General features: G+C 33.7%; 1 protein-coding gene across 6 annotated transcripts in view; it reads right to left on the bottom strand.

Moving 5' to 3' along the window:
- The window catches only part of pds5 (cohesin associated factor B pds5), a 143,126-nt gene that overhangs the window by 85,129 nt on the left and 39,793 nt on the right, over positions 1-18,204 (bottom strand). For all 6 annotated transcript variants that reach the window (XM_081727604.1, XM_081727606.1, XM_081727607.1 and 3 more), the window contains exons 11-16: positions 17,101-17,214; positions 14,513-14,617; positions 12,984-13,125; positions 9,883-10,034; positions 9,271-9,396; positions 6,858-6,959 (exon numbers count right to left, since the gene is read on the bottom strand). In XM_081727604.1, the coding sequence (XP_081583730.1) occupies positions 6,858-6,959; positions 9,271-9,396; positions 9,883-10,034; positions 12,984-13,125; positions 14,513-14,617; positions 17,101-17,214 (741 nt within the window). The remainder of the gene's footprint in view (positions 1-6,857; positions 6,960-9,270; positions 9,397-9,882; positions 10,035-12,983; positions 13,126-14,512; positions 14,618-17,100; positions 17,215-18,204) is intronic.

Here is an 18,204-nt window from a genome sequence, read left to right as displayed (position 1 = left end):
ATTTTATGCGGAATGAATCCAAGCATTAGGTTCAAAATGTTGAATTATTATGTGCCTTCGGATAAGTGGGAATTGTTAGATATTTCAGAGATATTTATTTCAAGATTTAGAGAACAAATAGAATACAATAAATATTGTGGGATTAACAAAGGCAAACCAAATATGGTATTATCAAATAATAGTTCGATGACTCGAGATATTAAGATGAAAGATAGTGTTAAACCAAATCATAATGTAAAACTGAATTCAATGAATGAAATATCTAGGAGTTCGATTTCTTCAGGGTTTCGTTCATTCAAAAATAATCGGTTTGATCAAGTATTAAATAAAAACTTTAGCAGAATTCCATCTGAAATGGACGGAGTTGTTGCGACTTTTGTGGTTGGCAAAGTGAACAATATTCTAACTAGTGTTTGTGTCGATGGGGGGTCAAGTTTCAACCTCGTTACCATTGATATGGTCAGGCGTTGTGGTTCCGAGAAATTTATTTACGAAGTAGAAGAAAAAACTGTGAATGCTCCTTCGGGTTTAAACTTCGTGACAAAAGAAGAAATTGTGCTAACTATTAATCTTTCGGGATATTTCCAAACTGTAATCTTCAAGGTGGTCGATCAATTGCCTTGTGATTGTTTGCTTGGGATGTCATTTCTTCGGACTACGTCTGCTATATTAGACTATGATAAAAAACCTTTTAATTTTGAACAATGGAAAAAGGAGGTTACGACTTCAATATCGGCGGGATGTGTTCAAACGGAATATTGATGGATTTAGATCAAGTGATCGGGGTGGCCAGAGAAAGTTTTGGCAGAATAAGTCGTCTTCAGCGAAAGCGGCTAATGAGAATTCTTCGGGCCAGACTTCATTGTTCTTCAGGGCCGATTTATCTTCCATGGGGATTAAAGAAAAAGGGATCCAGTGTGATTTGGATTTACAGCAGCTGGAATCTCAGATGTTGACAATCAACGCTCCGAGTTCTTCGCAACTTTTGGAACTGCGAGATTTAATCGAGTGTAACTTGTCAAAGGGACATACTGATGCAGTGGTAGCGCATCCCAAGTTGGAAGAAAAGCTGGTGACAGTTGATAATCAGGACTTAGTGAAAAATAACGCCTTCAATCATCGAGCTGATACTTTGGTTGATTTAGCCATGATTTCAACCAACTATGAACCAGTTGAAAGGACAGATGATCATCCTATATTGGCTGACATTGCGAGTCCAAATGGTCAATTGGAAGAAAATACTTCGTCAGTGTTGGGCCACAAACAGGATTCTACTGTTTGTAATGAAGTTTCAGGTCGATCAACCTTGAAGAAAAAGAAGACGAAGAAGAAAAAGAAGAAGAAACATTCCAAAGAGGTTCTAAATCGAAGTGAAGAAATTAAGCCAAAGATTGAAGAAGACAAAGGCGCTTCGGTCCATCAATGTTCAAAGCCAATTGCAGAAAAGGAAGTGAAAAGCAGTTCATCGGAAGCTTCAGATGCTGACGTCGAATTAGCTGAAAATTTTCATACGCTTCTAAAACGAAATAAGAAGTATGTGATGGAGAACTTACCTCGTCGGACTTTGAAACTTGATCATTCCGGACAGGTGAAAAACCGTGATAGCATACAGGTTGAAAAACCTAAACGCGACGATACCTGGAGTTATCGGGATCCGGATGTTGAAACATTTATTGATTCAGTTAAAAATGAATATGCTGATCTGAAATCTGAATGCGTTAGATATATTAAAGATCTCGTCGGAAGGCTTATAAGTATATATTTGTTTATTTGTATTATTAGCTTTACTCTTGTTAAAAATATTAGCGAGCATTCTGGGCTTAAGGCGAGTCCAATCGAAGCTTTTTGTGGACGTCCGAGTTATTCCCCTTTAGAAATCCGATGGAACATCTGTGAGTCCGATCTCGCTGGTAAAACTTCCCAAGAAATTTGGCTGAAAGCTTTGGCAAATATGGAAAAGAGCTGGAATAACAGAAGGAAGCTCATGATGCAGCGTAGAAGAGAGGTGAACTTCAATATAGGAGATAAGGTTTTACTCCGCACACATGTTAAATCGTCCTTAAAGGATCACATAGCCAAATCTCTAAGTGACAAATGGCATGGGCCTTATGTTGTCAGGAAGTTCCTCACACCCAATACTATTCTTGTCTCTGACGAGAACGATACTATGACTTCTTATAGAAAGAGTCATGTATCAGACGTAAAGATTTATCGTGAACCACGATCGAGAGATCATTAGATCGGAATCATTTCAGGAAGAGATAAGAAAATTTATAGTAAGATATTGGTAATACAATTAAGAATATTGCAAGGAATTATATATGTATGTGTATATTTTTTTGAGACATCTCAACTTCTTTGTTTGTTTAATGAATTCTGAAGCAGTGGCCATGAATTCAATAAAATTTGTTAAAATGGTAAGCTGAAGAGTATATATTAATATTTATTTTAATTGATTGTAAATAGTATTTATTGAATTATGTATATATTTGTTTTGTATATATGTTAATGCTTTCTTGTATTTTGTAGCCACTCTATATTCCTTGCCAATTGGAGGAAAATTTTTGCATGTTGCAAAAATTTTTTTTTACGGAGGGGTGATTGTAACGAGTCGCCTTGAGGACACCCCCCGGCTCGTGACTCAATGGACTCGTCCCATGATGATGACGACTAACGAGAAGCAAGAGAGAGTAAAAAGAAACTGAAAATAAGGAAATATAAATACAATATATTATAGTGTTGTTTAAATCAAGCTAAATTCAACTGTTATATATTTATTCTTTGTATCTTTTCTGTTAGTTTCTTTTTTTTTTAAAAAAAAAAAAAAAGTATAAAGGAAAGAGTAGGAGTGCGCGAAAACTAGAGTTAATATGGAAATCATTCAAATTTGCTAGCGCGTTACGTGATGGTTTTTAGCTTCGTGGTATGTGGTTGCCTTCCGCCCACATACTCTCTTGTGATTCTTCAGCCGAGACGGATCGTGAATTCTCGTAGTTTCTTCGGACTGGATGAAACGTGAATTCGTAGCTGTAGTTTGTCAGCCAGCATGGATTGTTAACTCATGGTTGTATGTGTGGTGACGGTTGTGGAACGAAATGTGTACAAGTCATTGCGTGGTGTCGATGTTTGTGTCAGAGTTTAGTTATGAAGTTGAACTGGGGCAATGAATGTATTGGGCATTACGGCAAAAGAGTGAAAGGTGTGGAAAAAAGTGCTTAGTTATATAAGTATAATCACAGTTTCTCAGAAGCTAGTATTTCTGTTACTTTTCTTTCTTATTTTAAGCAGAAAGATAATAGGAGTATTGGAGCCGAGGCAGGAATTGAATGGGGGACCAAAAGGAGGTCAACTTGTGCCCGTTTAGGCCTATATGTTCCGAGTTTGTTCAAATAGCCAGGGTAATCTTTTGATTACTATAACCTTAGTTGTCTGGTTACTTTGTGGAGCATTTTTGCCCCAAAGGACGAACTCTGCATATTTTGGTGGGACAATAATCTGTGAAAAGGAAGGAAAGAACTGAGAAACAATAGTTACTTGCTCCGATTTTGTAATGCAGGAAGCTTTACTCTTATTAAGCTCAACTGCTTTTGCAAGTAACTGTTTGCACGCTGAAACTAAGTTTAGTTTGAATTTGGCGAGAGTTTTGAAAAAGGGTTCTAGACAAAAGTGCCGTTTGACCAATATATTTATTCGCTTCGAGTTACATCTCAGTCAGACAACGAAGCCAATCCCATTACTGTAACACCACAAGACAAGGTAATAAGAAGACGGAAAAATTGGGTGAGTGAATTTTTGATTTAAGTAGTATATAGGTCACTTTGTGAACAAGTCCAGATTGGTTCTGGTTAAGGTCGTTTCCGCTTTGGTTAGGACGCTATTATCATTTGTATTAAATTGCCACTGTAGGGATCTGTTTCTTAATCTAGTTAAATCCTCCCCAGATTGTAATTTTGAAATTAGTGGAATGATAATCCGGGAGTATAGATCGGAATAATTCCAGAGAATATTAAGAGTATCGAGATTATTTCCTTGTGGATATGTTTATAACCTTACAGCGTAATTTCGAATCGTTAATACGTTCTTGTTGCATTCATTCTTGATGAATGATTTCCATTGAGATTCTATATTGAGCCATTAAGACTAAAATTTGGGTTTTTGATAAGTATTGAATACTGAAGGTTCATTGTGCGATATTTTGTGCATATTTAAGATTAGAAATTGTGGAATTAACATATATTACGTTATTATCAGAAATTATTTTTTAGTTGGTACAGTCACAGTCAATAAAATAGGACTAGGTACAACTTTAGTAAAGAGTGTTATAATTCGGATAGGTGTTTAATTCTAAAGAATTTTAAAAGGATAAATTGTGATATTACTTTCTTAACCGAATTGATTGAAGAATCATTGAATTATTGAGCTGCATTCTTAGTTGTGTACAGTCGGTGACAAAAGTTAATAAAACAAATATTTACTAGTAAACATTGAATTTTGCTTACTGATTACGATAAAAATTCTTTGATTAGTATACTTGAATTGAAAGTTGATTGTCGAGACTGATTAATTTCAGATTTATATTATTATTAAAAATTTTGTTAATATTTGATAAAATACCTTCGGACTTTATTTTATACTCTAGCGAGTTTGGATTCAAATTGAAATATTGAGATTGTTGTTAGATATTACGATTACATTAACAGTTAATATTTTTGAATTAAATTATTATAAATTTTGAATTGGATCTCTTACGTATTACTACGCGAAATATTTATCTATATACATTTTTTTTATTATTATTATTGTTGTCATTGCTGCTTTGTGCATTTATATTAATCTAACGTATTAGTATATATGCACAACCAACGCTTTGAAATAAAATTTTGTTATTGAAAATTTGAAATCTGGTTGTTCAATTATTTATGATTATTTGCATATCCTATTTATTTGTGTTTGCCATTAACATATTCACAAGGAATTTCAATCCGTCTAGTCTCATAGAGCTGCTTTGGGTTTATGTGTCTGTTCGGTCAAGACTCTTCTTTCGGGTTTGCTACTCGAGTTTAAATCGATTGTTGAATTTTTTTTCTAGTAGAGACTCTCGATTTGGATTCGTGTGGCGTGACTAGGGGGAAAGGGTCGTTACAGACTTTAGGTGTTTTTATTGCAGTTTAATCATTTTCATATACAACAACTAAATTAATTTATCAGAATCAAGCGAATTATTTTCTTTTTTAATCCCATATATTTAAGTGGACGTTGCCCTGTTTACATATATATGTAACCCCCCCCCCTCTAGCTAGAGGAGGATTAGGAACTACTTGTGTTAAGATACGACAAGAAAGACGAATAACTTTTTCTATTATTTCTTCCATTATTCACCCACTTGATTAGCAACTGACTGCATAAATACAAAGTTAAGTGTTTCAATGATTATTTTAGAATAAAATGATTGTTTATTTCATTGACTCAAGCACAGAAATAAAATGGCTGCAATTTTTTGATATGAGGTAAGCCCCGACATGTTCTGAATCAGTGGACATAATTCACTGTATGAGCATTTTGGTTTCAATTTACTAATATATATTGAGGAGTCTGAAGCAGAATACTAAATTTAGACATGTTCCTTGGAATTTCCGCATGTCTGCATGACAGTTCTGCAATTATCGCAATGAGCACTTAAAGTTCATATATATCATATGTCCGTTCAATACGTAATACTCTGCTACTCGCAATATGTTCAAAATTATGAATATTACAATAAAATTCACTTCTTCGGTTACTTCGTAATTCAGTTTAAAATGTATAACTAAATCAATAAGGTCCTGGATAAGTCAAAATTGACCTATCTCAGATTTTACTGAAAAATGGGTTATGTTGATGAATGTGATAATTTATTAAATAACCGACGCATGGTTTAAATTCAGTGTATTGTAATGTATTCGTGGAAATACAATAGGAAGTCGAAAATTCTAATTGGGACCACAGGTAGTTCGGATTTTCGAAAATAACCAAGAAAATGCTATTTAGCCTTAAATATACTGTACGGTACGCTCTTTTATCGATACAGCGTTTATACAGTACATACAGTAATTACAATACCGTATGTAAGGCTACTCATATTTAATGTTTATGAAGAACCTGCTCGTACATTAAATTACACTGTTCTTGTAACTCACACTTAAATTAAACTTAACTTGTATGAGCCTAAGGGAAAATAAAAATATATATCACAAATAATTACATATGAATGAGCTTTTGTAAAAATACTGACTTCACACAACGCCGACGGACAACCCTATTGTTTGTTTATCGCTAGTGTTAAGGCAAAATGTAAAATGTTTCTAGGGACCGCGTTCATATTTTTGACGTCCTACTGTAAATGTAGAAGACCTTTTTACGAATTAGTCACTGCAAAGTATATCAGTATTTCTGTTTCGCATAACATTTATATGATCCATACTTATTTCTTCTAAAATTAAATTCTGAGTGAATTTTATGCAGTATTAGCATATCAATAAAAAAATTAAAAAAAAATAAACGTACTATATCATTCTTGAATTATTCTGAAATAATTTAAATGTACTGAAAAAAAAAATGTTGCGATCACCATAGACCAATGAAATGGTTTTGAGCCACTCTTTTTCAACCTAGTTAACTACTTCTTACCCTCAATAATGACAGTAACTTACAAATCACTGGGAATACTGTTCCTTACTTCATACAACTGTACCATATTTTAAATTTGAATCGCACGAATGCTCTCTACTTTTACTTGGTTTTTGAGACGCAATTTGCATTTAACATAATTTCCCCTTCTACCTAATAAATTAAAACGAACTAAATGGCTTCATCAGTACCTTGCATCTGGTTTCATCTGGTAATTCATCTTCCGGACACCACTCGTCATCTGTAAAGTGCCTCCTCTCTCCACAATCTTTCATAAGAAGATCTTTTACGATCTGGAAATTAAACAACAAAAATTATTCTTCTCTGATTATCTGCAGAAATATCCTTGCACTTACTACTCGTGTACATTTCACATACACGGAACTGATTCATCTTACGGCTTTTGAAGAAACGAAAGAAATGATTAGTGTGAAATTAAATGATTCAGTACCATGTGTGTACACTTCATCTTCCCCTTTATTCTTTGACTGCTGTAACGGCCATGTTTCTGGATTTACAAGTTTCAGAATCCAACTAACAGCTTCCTACATTCGGAAAGCACTTACAGAATTGTGTTCTTACACCTGATCCACTTGACCTTTCTTCCAAATTTTACCCCGGACTCTTAATTCAAATGAAGACAAACCCCATTTATTACTATTGGATTTCAGTGATATGTATTATTGAATTCTGTAACAGTTCAGAAGCTGAATGTCTGGTTTCTCTTTCGTGTCTTTATGTTTCTTTGATGGAGATTCCTAGTTTTAACAGTACCGACGCGAAAAACGGTTGTACCTCCTCGCCGGGGAAATGCACATAAACAATACACAGATGAGAGACTAAATATCATTTGTTTGAATAATAAAGATACGTGTGATAAGTGAAAGGATATTTCTAATTATGAAACACTGTTCACAATATATTGTTGTTTTCTACTTACCTTATTCTTTCCTTTCCCTTGTTTTGCAGTTTTCCAAATTAAGTGGTTATTTTAACTAAATGACTACCTTAATTGACTAATGCTCTACTACGACAATTACTTTCTCATTCGCATTCGTGTTTTACTATTCAGAAGAACTGCTTAAGACATTTAGCATTTGTTTTTCATATAAGTCACTACGCCAAAAAGGGACTTTTTTTTAAAAAAAAAACTATACTAATTTTACATGACAATCATTTTTCGTTATTACAAGGAGTGATCCAAAAATAAAGACAATCGGACATCTATAATACATGTAAAAATTTAAATAAAATAATTTCACATTTCTATACCCTTAATAATTGTCTGCAATATAGCTATATATATAAAAGACCATCATTTCTGGGAGATACATTCATGTGAATTCGAGCAGTCAAGCTTTGCTTGAATAACCTTTGCCTACACTTCGAATCCTCGAACATCTGCTATATTCTCCAGATCTAGCCCCCAGTGACTTTTACCTCTTTCCTTGGTTCAAGGAAGGGCAATAAATTTGAAGATGACAGTGAGGTGATGGTCGCTATGGAAGCATTTTGAGAGGATTAAGACAAAGATATATTTTTTGTAAGGATATTCAGGGTTTAGAAAAAATCTAGATTAAATGTAGTGACTTTGTTAGGAGCCTATGTAGAAAAATAAATATAATTTTAACTACATTACTTTTGGATTACCCCTCGTCGTTTTATTAATTTATTGCATTATAAACTCCTCACCGTAACTTCACTTACACCATATCCTCCATGGGAGAATCAAATGGAATTCCGACAAGAGTGACTGACCCAACAATCGAACCAGGGTCTTACCGTATTAGTGATAAGTCGGATAAAACTACCATATCGATGGTTTGGCACTGACGTGGTGATGGCAAACTTTCGTTATAGCCGCCACGTTCCCCAGACCTCTCCCTTTGAGAGTTTTTTTCTATTCTGTATCCTATCCTGTATTACCGCGTACAGTCAGAAACAATATTAAGTATAGATCGGAGCTATTATTTCTTATACCTGCATTATATACTTAATATTGTTTCTGACTGCACAAATTGACGAATTAAAGGCGAGCATAATCAATGCTATCCACATTGTTACACATGATATGTTGGGCCATTTATAGCAGGAAACAGTCTACCTCCTAGGTATCTGCACGGTTGCCAGAGGTATAAAACACAATATTGATACAGTAGAAGTGATCAAAAAAAACTCTTTCATCGTTCATAATAGCAGGCATCGGACAAATTTTTATTTGAACAAGGGAATGATGGCATAGGCATTGGACCAAGATTGGAATAAAATCACAGACATCTTGATAGTTGTTTTCAACCCAAAAGTAGCAGCACAATGATTTAAGATTTCTAAACTGTGAAAACTAGACAACTAAGTGACCTGTTTGAGTGAATTTGTAACAAAACACAGAAAGGGAAGGTATGTATTAATTTGTTCATCAAAACTTCTACCGTCAAACAACAAAAATTATCTTCTGCAAAGCAAGAAGTTATCAACTGTCAAAAAACAACATTACACCATGTTACTGAAAAGTAGTTATGCTAGTTTCCTGTAAATACCATACATAATATTGTTTTAAACTTAATTTCGTCTATGCTAAATAAAATAATATGTAAGAAAACTTACCTTCCTCGAAACTATATTTTTAATCTGAATAGGAAACTTATCCGGAAGATTATATGCTATATGTCCAAGAGATACGATTGCTGTACGATAATGTGGACATCCGCTCACTAAATTCTCCTTTAATTTCTGTAAAGAAGAAATCACAGATATTAAAATGTAGAGAAGGAACTAGTTTTCCACGTTTCCACAAGTTATTTCTCTCTCGAAGTAGTTATTAGGCACACTAGTATCATTAACATTTGATGTGCTGTCCAGAAAATACGACTGTCCAGAAAATAATATTATCAATTAGCACTAATAATAATAATATAATAATAATATAATATAGTGCTAATAATAATATTAGCACTAATATATATCGTATATACCTTTGTATGAACTTATTCTCAATTAATTGTCCTTATGGAGTACTGCTTATTAAATGCATTTTTAACAGTTACATAACCAGTTCAAAATATATTCAGCTTGAATACATTAACCTAAATTCAAAGTACACGAATTTTATGAAAAATATTTTATAATATGAAACCTGCACGTAGTTTCCATAACTACTTGAACATCTTTTAATGTAGTATAATATCATTTAGAAACCTGAAACAATAAAGATCTTACCTCTAATATTTCTGTAAACACTGTGTCTTGATTGTGAGTTGTATTTACATAAAGACACCGTATCGACTGTTTGGCTTGCTTAGGCGTGCCTTCCACAGCAAACTTCTGACAAATTGGAATCAACAATTTTGCTATCTCTGGGAACACTTCACCTAAAATACAACGTTATCTTGTTCAGTGTTTTTCAACATTTCCTTACACACTGGTATTAATAATAATAATATACTTTACAAATTTTACCATATCCTTTGTTCACTTGCATACAATTCGATACTTTTATCTTATTTTAGACGACAAAATAGTTGCTAAGGAAAAATACAATGTATATTTTTAAGGAAAATTATAAATTTTTCGTAATATATGCAGAGGAATATATCATGAACTAGTAAAAGTATAAAGGCATGTAGAATAAAAAGATACTTAAAGAACTGCATTAATACTATCGCTGATGTCTATCCCACCTAGATGTGTACTTGCTCATTGTCAGTTTCTGCTTATCGTTCAACCAATTTTTAAAATTGTGTTCCAGCTCTTGTAAAAGTCAGTAGTCCAAATTTAATTCTGGTTCCCTGTTTTAATGTAAAGGTTCTATTACTTTCCTTTCAATATATTTATTAAACTTTTCCAATAATTTTATTTTATTTTTATCATGCAACTCATTACTTTTCAAATGATGCGAAAAACCCCACAGTAGGAAATTAATTTCTAACACACGATGCAGCAATGAATCAGACTATTTTCAAAACGTTATTACGAGGAAACGATGAAATTTATTTGGGTATAACAAGTTGGAATACAAATTAGACATGAAAACATTTAGTTATTTGTGAGTTTAAGTCACCAAACAGAAAACAGTGTGACACAAAATAAAGAAAATAATGTTTCACTGAAAACATAAGTGCCCAAAAATGACGACCACCATTCTGCTGAACAAATTCAGCAACCCTCTTGCTAAGATCATTCATTCATTACTTTTTGCAGCATACCTAAGGAATTTTTTGTAACTCCTTCGTGAATGCGACATTTCAGGTGCAACACTGTTTTCTGTTTGGTGATTTAAATTCACAAATAAATAAATGCTTTCATGCCTAGTTTGTGTTCCAACTTGTTATACTCAAATAAATTTCATCGTTTCCTAGTAATAACGTTTTCAAAATCGCTCGATCCACTGTCGAATCCTGTATCTTTAATGTGTTTCTAATTTGAGTGGCAATATTCCTTCAGTATTCCAAACACGAGAACCGGAAAAACATGAATTTTAAAAAAATTAATATACCCTAGAAGATCTGTAAAACATTGTTTATAATTTGTCAAGCCTTTCCATGGTTCTGATAACATGAAATCCGATCTATCTTCTGTTAAAAGAAAGTGCCGTTGAAAATACGTTAAAATCCTATCCAAAAGTGTACAAAACAAAAATGGGATATGTGCTGCGAAATTTTAAGCACTAATAACTATCTGAAAGAAAAATAAACTTTGTATTTACTGAGTTTATTGTTTATGCAATAAATCTTACATTGTGTATACTAAAAGAAGCAGTGCCACAGGAAACAGTGAAAAGCCCGAGATTCACTTTAAATTGTAAAAGTCACAGTTACAACAACGAATTTATTTTAATTATTTGTTTACCAGTGATAAATGCGGTAATGTACAGAAATTGCTATTGTTTGATTCGCAACACTTGTTTCTATTATGGCCACAGTTAAGGAAAAAGTGAATATACCTTTGTTCGAAGTGTTTAATTCAGGATCACAGACGAACTTTCATTCACACTGTTTATTAAATATTAGAAACGGCAAACGTCTTAGTCTGTGTATCACACTAACGCTTATAATAAACCTCATGCTAATAGATGTTGTTATCTGGTTGGCTGTATGACCAAGTTCTTCAACAACTGAATAGAGCTTGAGATGATTTTACCATATTGCGTACGGCACGAAAACGACGCGAGCGGAGCAACTAGTTCCAGTAAATACAATGTTTAGCATATTTGGAAAAATCGTGTTGAAATCCTTGTCCCAATAGAGGAATACGATTTTCCTTCCGAAGTATATACTGAAAGTGGTTATTCTTAACACGATCAATTAGTTTTAAGTGATCGGATATCATTAACATTAGTATACGTCGACATATTTATTCGTAAGTTAATGTCTGTAATCAGTTTAGTTGTTTAAGTGGTTGAAACATTATTCTGAGCTATTTCCAAATTGTAGTCGTCAATAATTAAGCATTCCTTACCACATATTCTTTTCTTAATAAATTTCGCAAGAGTTGTCCAACTAAGGAAATTTAATATTATTATACAACTATATTCACTTTATGTCAAGGTTAATATATTCAGATTGGCCAATCTGCTCTCAAGATACTTAACAACAGGTAGGAGGTGGTCTCCACTTTTACTTGCGATTGTACATTACGCTTTTCATTAAGTTATGGAGAAAGAAACTCAAAACAAGAACGAAATGCCTGCACTTTAGTTATCTACAGAAAAATAGTTCGAATTCGAGGAAGTGTGTTTGTAATGTTGCGTTGATGTCATAAAAATTCTGTCAAATTACGTGGTCAGTGACTTATTTATTTATACGTGGAGTTCCAGATACAGCATGTTGGCTATTTTATACTGAAATATATACCAATAGTAACAGCAAAGAATAACAGAATATCACAATCATTAACGAATTTTAACGTATGAATATTTAACTCAATTTACTAAAATGCGGATCGGAAAATTCTTTTAAAAATAAAGATATCTATGGTAGGTGGAACTCTTTGATATCAGTAGGAAGCCTATACATGAGTGACCTGAGGACATTGCAAGTCTGGATTTCGGAACACAGAACAGAGTTGTATTCAGTGTCGTGTGAACGAGTACTTTGAAATTACGTGTCAGAAATTGAAAGGGACAGTTTAATTTTTCTTACTATTATATGAAATAATAACTTCTGTGCGACGAGCACCGTGTATTATTCAATGTTCTGGTGATAGTTTTATTACTTGACCTAGGCAGCCCTAGAACTGTTTCGATTCATGGCTAAAACTTGAAAACAGCGTCTACCTTGGAATATTTCATTTCATAGAAATCAAGGCCTTGTAATACTTACCGATAGGTTTGTACTTTCCGACGAACGTTAACACTGACAGTACCAACGGAGCCACCATCTCTTCTTCCATCGAAAGGAAAGACAGTAAATGAGTAAGGATATCCTCATGGAGGAAATGGGATGGAAATACGAACGATAAAACCTGAAAACAAAGAACATCTTATATACACTTCTTTCCACCAACAAACCATTTCATATATATATACACCAAGAAAAAAAATATATCACTCTTGATTATATAGCTACTGGTAAGCGATGACAGTACTTTCAGCGATGATAATATACACCGTCCGATAATTAAGTAATGAAATCGATTTTATTGTGACCAAACAAAGATAATGTAATGATACCTGTTCATTATTCAAAGTACATCCTTCCTGCAATACAGCGGGTGGCACGATCACACAAGAAGTAGAACGACCTCTGAAACTTAGTTTCTGGTATGTTCCGTAATGCCGTTGTCACAGCTGCATGGATGTCTTCAACATTGTCAAAAAGTCGACCTTTTAATGGTAACTTCAGTTTCGGGAGCAGAAAATAATCGCAGGGAGACATACCTGGAGAATAGAGGGGGTGCTGCAGCACACACACTTGCATTTTGGCCAAATAATCCTGATCAAGTACTGCTTGGTGAGCGGATGCATTGTCATGCATAAGGTACCAGCTACCTGGGTTGAGTACTCAGACCGAACACGATAAATTCCCTTCATGAAACGCTCCAAAACACTTAAATAAAACTAGGCATTAGGATGTCTTGAAAAAAAAAAAAATTGTTAAAGTGGGTAGTGCGGAAAAGTGGCCATTTGTGATCAAAAAGACGCTTTTTTTTCAGACTTTTGGAGGTCGTTTAGATGGCGTGTATCGACCTTGAAGTTTTGAAGTGATTTAGGTATGCAACACGCACAATTTTACAAAAATGTTATTATTTAGCTATTTTATGTGTTTTTTCTGCATTATGGGCGTTTTTCTTTTGTTCATGACGCATATGTTGAATTCGTGCCTCAGGGGTAATTTCCTGTGCTGTTTACTTACGCTTTTGGTCAAAAATTGTCAATTTTAGGCTAAAAATAAATTTTTTCAATTAATATTTTCGAATTGGTTTTGAATTTGAGTTTTATTCGAAAGTCTTCCGATATAAAAGACTAAATAAAAGATTTGGCTTCCTAATTACTAACAGTTCCTTAATTATTGGCCAGCACTTCGCTTATTTTCATAGCTTATTATGCTTTGAAAATAACCCAGAGCTCACCATGAAGACGGCTGGACTGCGAGATCTAACCACCCCAAATTATGTTGGCAAACATGATTTTACTAAAGGGCTTTGTAGATCGATTTTTGAAGATAAATCGTGCACTCCGTATGTGTAAAATTCGCAATACATAAAAATATAACTATCAACTCATTTTTTTTTTAATATGAAAGAATTTAAATTCTACATGAAGCTACTGACCTATGAATAGATTTAGATTATGCTGATCTTACTTTTGTCAACAAAAATGTTTACATAAATAAAAACAAGTTTTACTTACAAAGAGAAGTCTTAAGCCTCTTTCGCCTGCATTATCTGGATTCAATCCTATTTCATCAATGAGATATCCTCCCTTCAAGCAGTCTTCCACGTAGCCTACCAATATCTGAAAAGGAAAGAAAAACTTTTGTTCTAGGTTTAACCATATATTGTTCGTGTTAAAGGGTAACACTGATACGGAAATGTGAACCAAGAAATTGATAAATAGGATCCAGTGCACCAACTACTCACAATTCAAACCTACAATTTGTGCGCTTCCAACAGCATTTAATGTAACTATGATGAAGGAACTAAGGTGAAATATATTATAAATTCTGGTAAGACAATAAATTTCAACATGGGAAGTGGATCGTCACATCAAGAGGATGACCATGGCTCAAGGAATCTTCGTAGAAAAAATACTAATGATGCTATAGGTTGTTGAAGCGAGCGATCCTCCCTCTCATTAATTTAAATCTCAAACTATAGGAGTCTGAAAAAATACACACAATGTTCTATAAAAATTTGAATGTATTTAATAAATATTGTGGAAAAATGATATAAAATTGAGGAGAACCTGCTCCCTCATTATTCTCCCATTTCAACTGCACGCAATTGAGAGGACTGGAAATTCTCAGGGAAAAAAAAAAGACCATATTCGACAAAATGATGTATTTTACAGAAGTTATCAACAAAATTTTATTTCAATCTTCAGAAGGGAGTTAAGTATGGACACATTTGATTGACTTCGACTAAAATAATATGATAACTTCAATAAAGATATACATCATATTGTGTTAAAATCGACTATATTTACGAATTATCAAGAACATACATATATTTTTTAAACATGGGGAAGTTCACTCTATCGTTCTCAATTGATTTTAAATTCAAGTAGGAGTGATTGTGAGGCCTCAAAATGTATACGCCATTTTCCATGAAAATCGAGGGGCGGGAGAGTAACTCATACCATATTAGGAGACATTACGAACCTATGGAAAAGTCAAAGAATATATATAATATTGCATCAAAACCGAATGAGTTTTATGTAAGTTCTCGTGGACCTCTAAAGAAATGGGGGATGCAATACCACTATTTTATTGTTTACTGATTTCAACTCCATGGAAAGTGAATGATTGAAAATGTATGATATATTACACTAAAATCTAACAGTTGTAACGAACTTATCACGGAACGTTTTTTTAAACTGAAGGGGCTGAATTCATCCCTCATTATTGACTGATTTTTATCACACCCACTTGGAAATAGGAGAGAAAAAGTTAAAGAAAATATGCACTATATTGTATCAAAACCGAGTGAGTTTTAGAAAATGTATTGTGGAACTCTAAAACAATTCGGGAGAGGTACGGTAAATCCATATTCTTATTCTTCACTGATTTTTAATTCCCTGCAGAGGGGATGATTACGCCAAAATTTAACACTTTTTAACGAAAATTATCATGAAACATTGTTTAAGTCCGAGAGGGGGGAATAATTCACACTTTCATTGTTAGCAGATTTTAATTTCAAGTTGGGAGATATTCACAATGCCATACAGAAAATATATACCAAGTTTTATCATAATTTAAAATTTTGTACGTAATGCATCGTAAATTTACCTTCATAAGGCAGACGAGATTCGAGTTATTATAAGTCTTGTTATATATAACACACAAAAACACTCTATTTGTGGTTTGGAGACCAATATAATGCTCTCTATGTAGTTTGTCTGGGTATAATAGGTGTCCCCCAAGGCCAGGGCAGTCAAGGGAAGGATATCACAGAGCTCCAGGCAAGTTAAGAGGTTATGGTTAGGAATTCAGTGCTCGAGACAAGAAGAGAGAAGTAAGGTACCACACAGCTCCAGACAAGCTAGGTGACTGCAGTTAGAATCTCCAAGTGCTCCAGGTGATGACCAGCCAAAGCTGATATCGATGAAACACAGAGAAGTTATAAAAAGGAACACCCGCGTCATGGGACGTAGAGAGTAAGGCAATACCCGTCTATCTACACATGCAATTAATACACTAAAGCATCTGTCGCGGCTTCTACCTTTAACAGAAGACATTTACAGTTTTACACGCGCGTCTATTACAGTGTGTAGATAGAAAGAAAGAAGGGTAAAGAAGATAGGAAAGAGCGAGAGAAGAGTTATTTTGTTTTGATAGAGAGATAGAAAACCTGGAAACCAGGAAAAAAGTCAGTCATGCTGCATGCAATACGCGATTTACATGGCAAAACCACATTGGAAGGGGTGGCAAAAATCCATGTAAAAATGTCTGTAATAATAAATTAATGAAACATCTGTTAAATTAAAAAACCTAGTTTAATCTGTTAGTTATACAAAATCCTATCTTGTCTGTAATGGAAAAGTGTTTTGTTAGTGGTGATCTGTTATTTTTTAAGCATGCAAATTGGTAATCACTGTCAATGGCCTGGCCTGGTCGTCATGTCTTTGCATCTGCGTTGTTTTTCCCCTGCTCTTCACGATTTCACTTCGCTGTTCCTTCTCATTATATTATTTGGGTTGGAGGGAATCGATTTTTGAGCTACTCGAAATTACTTTGAAATTAATTTATATTTCAATTTATTTATCATTCATCTACTTACACTTAAAGCTTCTTTGTCTACCATCACAGAAGATATCCTCTCCAAAAGCATTTTCACTGTGTTGTAGTACAGATTCGTCATCACAGGTTGGCCAAGCTTCTTTAAAATACGAGACTGAAACAAATAGATTTTTGTAATTTATCAAATCATTAACTTTACCAATGATTCATAAAATAATGGATTTCAGTTTTATTAATTTTTGAACTTTACTTCAGATTTTATTATTGAAAAAAACTACGTTCTAGTCTGCGTAACAAATCTCAATTCATGCAAGCTCATATTTACGCACTGTCATTTCTATCAGATCTGCCATCAAAAGAACTAAATCCTCTAATGTATGAACTTTAACTTCACTAATTTATATAAGAGAGCAAATATTGCTACCTACGTGGTTTGTCGTAGAGTATACTGTTCTGCTATAATTTACAAACCTCATTGTTTGCTTATTCATGCAGGTCTATTCTCTGGATTACTTCCTGAACCGTTGCTAAATTCAAGTTTCCCCTTGAATTGAACGAAAAGAACGAAAAAAAAAAAAAAACAGACGGCAGAAGCTCACTACAACGTGTTCTATACACAATTTATCAAGTTTCGAAGAGGATAGTTACACGTGCACTGATCATCTTAATTTCGACTTAGGTACTAAAAGTTATTCCTTTTCCCGAATACAAGAGGAAAGACACGGATTAAATAGCGGTTTAAGAAGAAATCTAGAGAACAAATCAGTATGAATACATTAGGTTTCTGAAATATAGCAGAAAAATAATAATACATAACCCACCACACATATAAAATGAAATCTTTCAGTTTTACGTCCCACACTTATACCAGCTAGAGACGGTGATGAGAAATGAATGCAATGGTGGAATTATAAAGTAGAAGAAACGGGAGAACCCCGAGAAAACCCACGGACACTGTGTTTGTCCACACCCACCACATAAGTAACAATATTTGCTTTATGTAAATCCTCATATGTTACAAATGGATAAAACTATGATATATCGACTGTGTTATAACACTTTATAATTTTATTTATTTATTTATTTATTTTTTTTTTTTCAAACTAATACAAATAAACGAAAAATTCATTTAAAAATCCATTTA

Source organism: Thermobia domestica, chromosome 10, assembly GCF_964235325.1.
Source record: "Thermobia domestica chromosome 10, izTheDome1.hap1.1, whole genome shotgun sequence".
Lineage (NCBI taxonomy): Eukaryota > Metazoa > Arthropoda > Insecta > Zygentoma > Lepismatidae > Thermobia > Thermobia domestica.
Note: the sequence above shows the minus strand (reverse complement) of the source record. Positions and strands in the feature narration are given on the sequence as shown.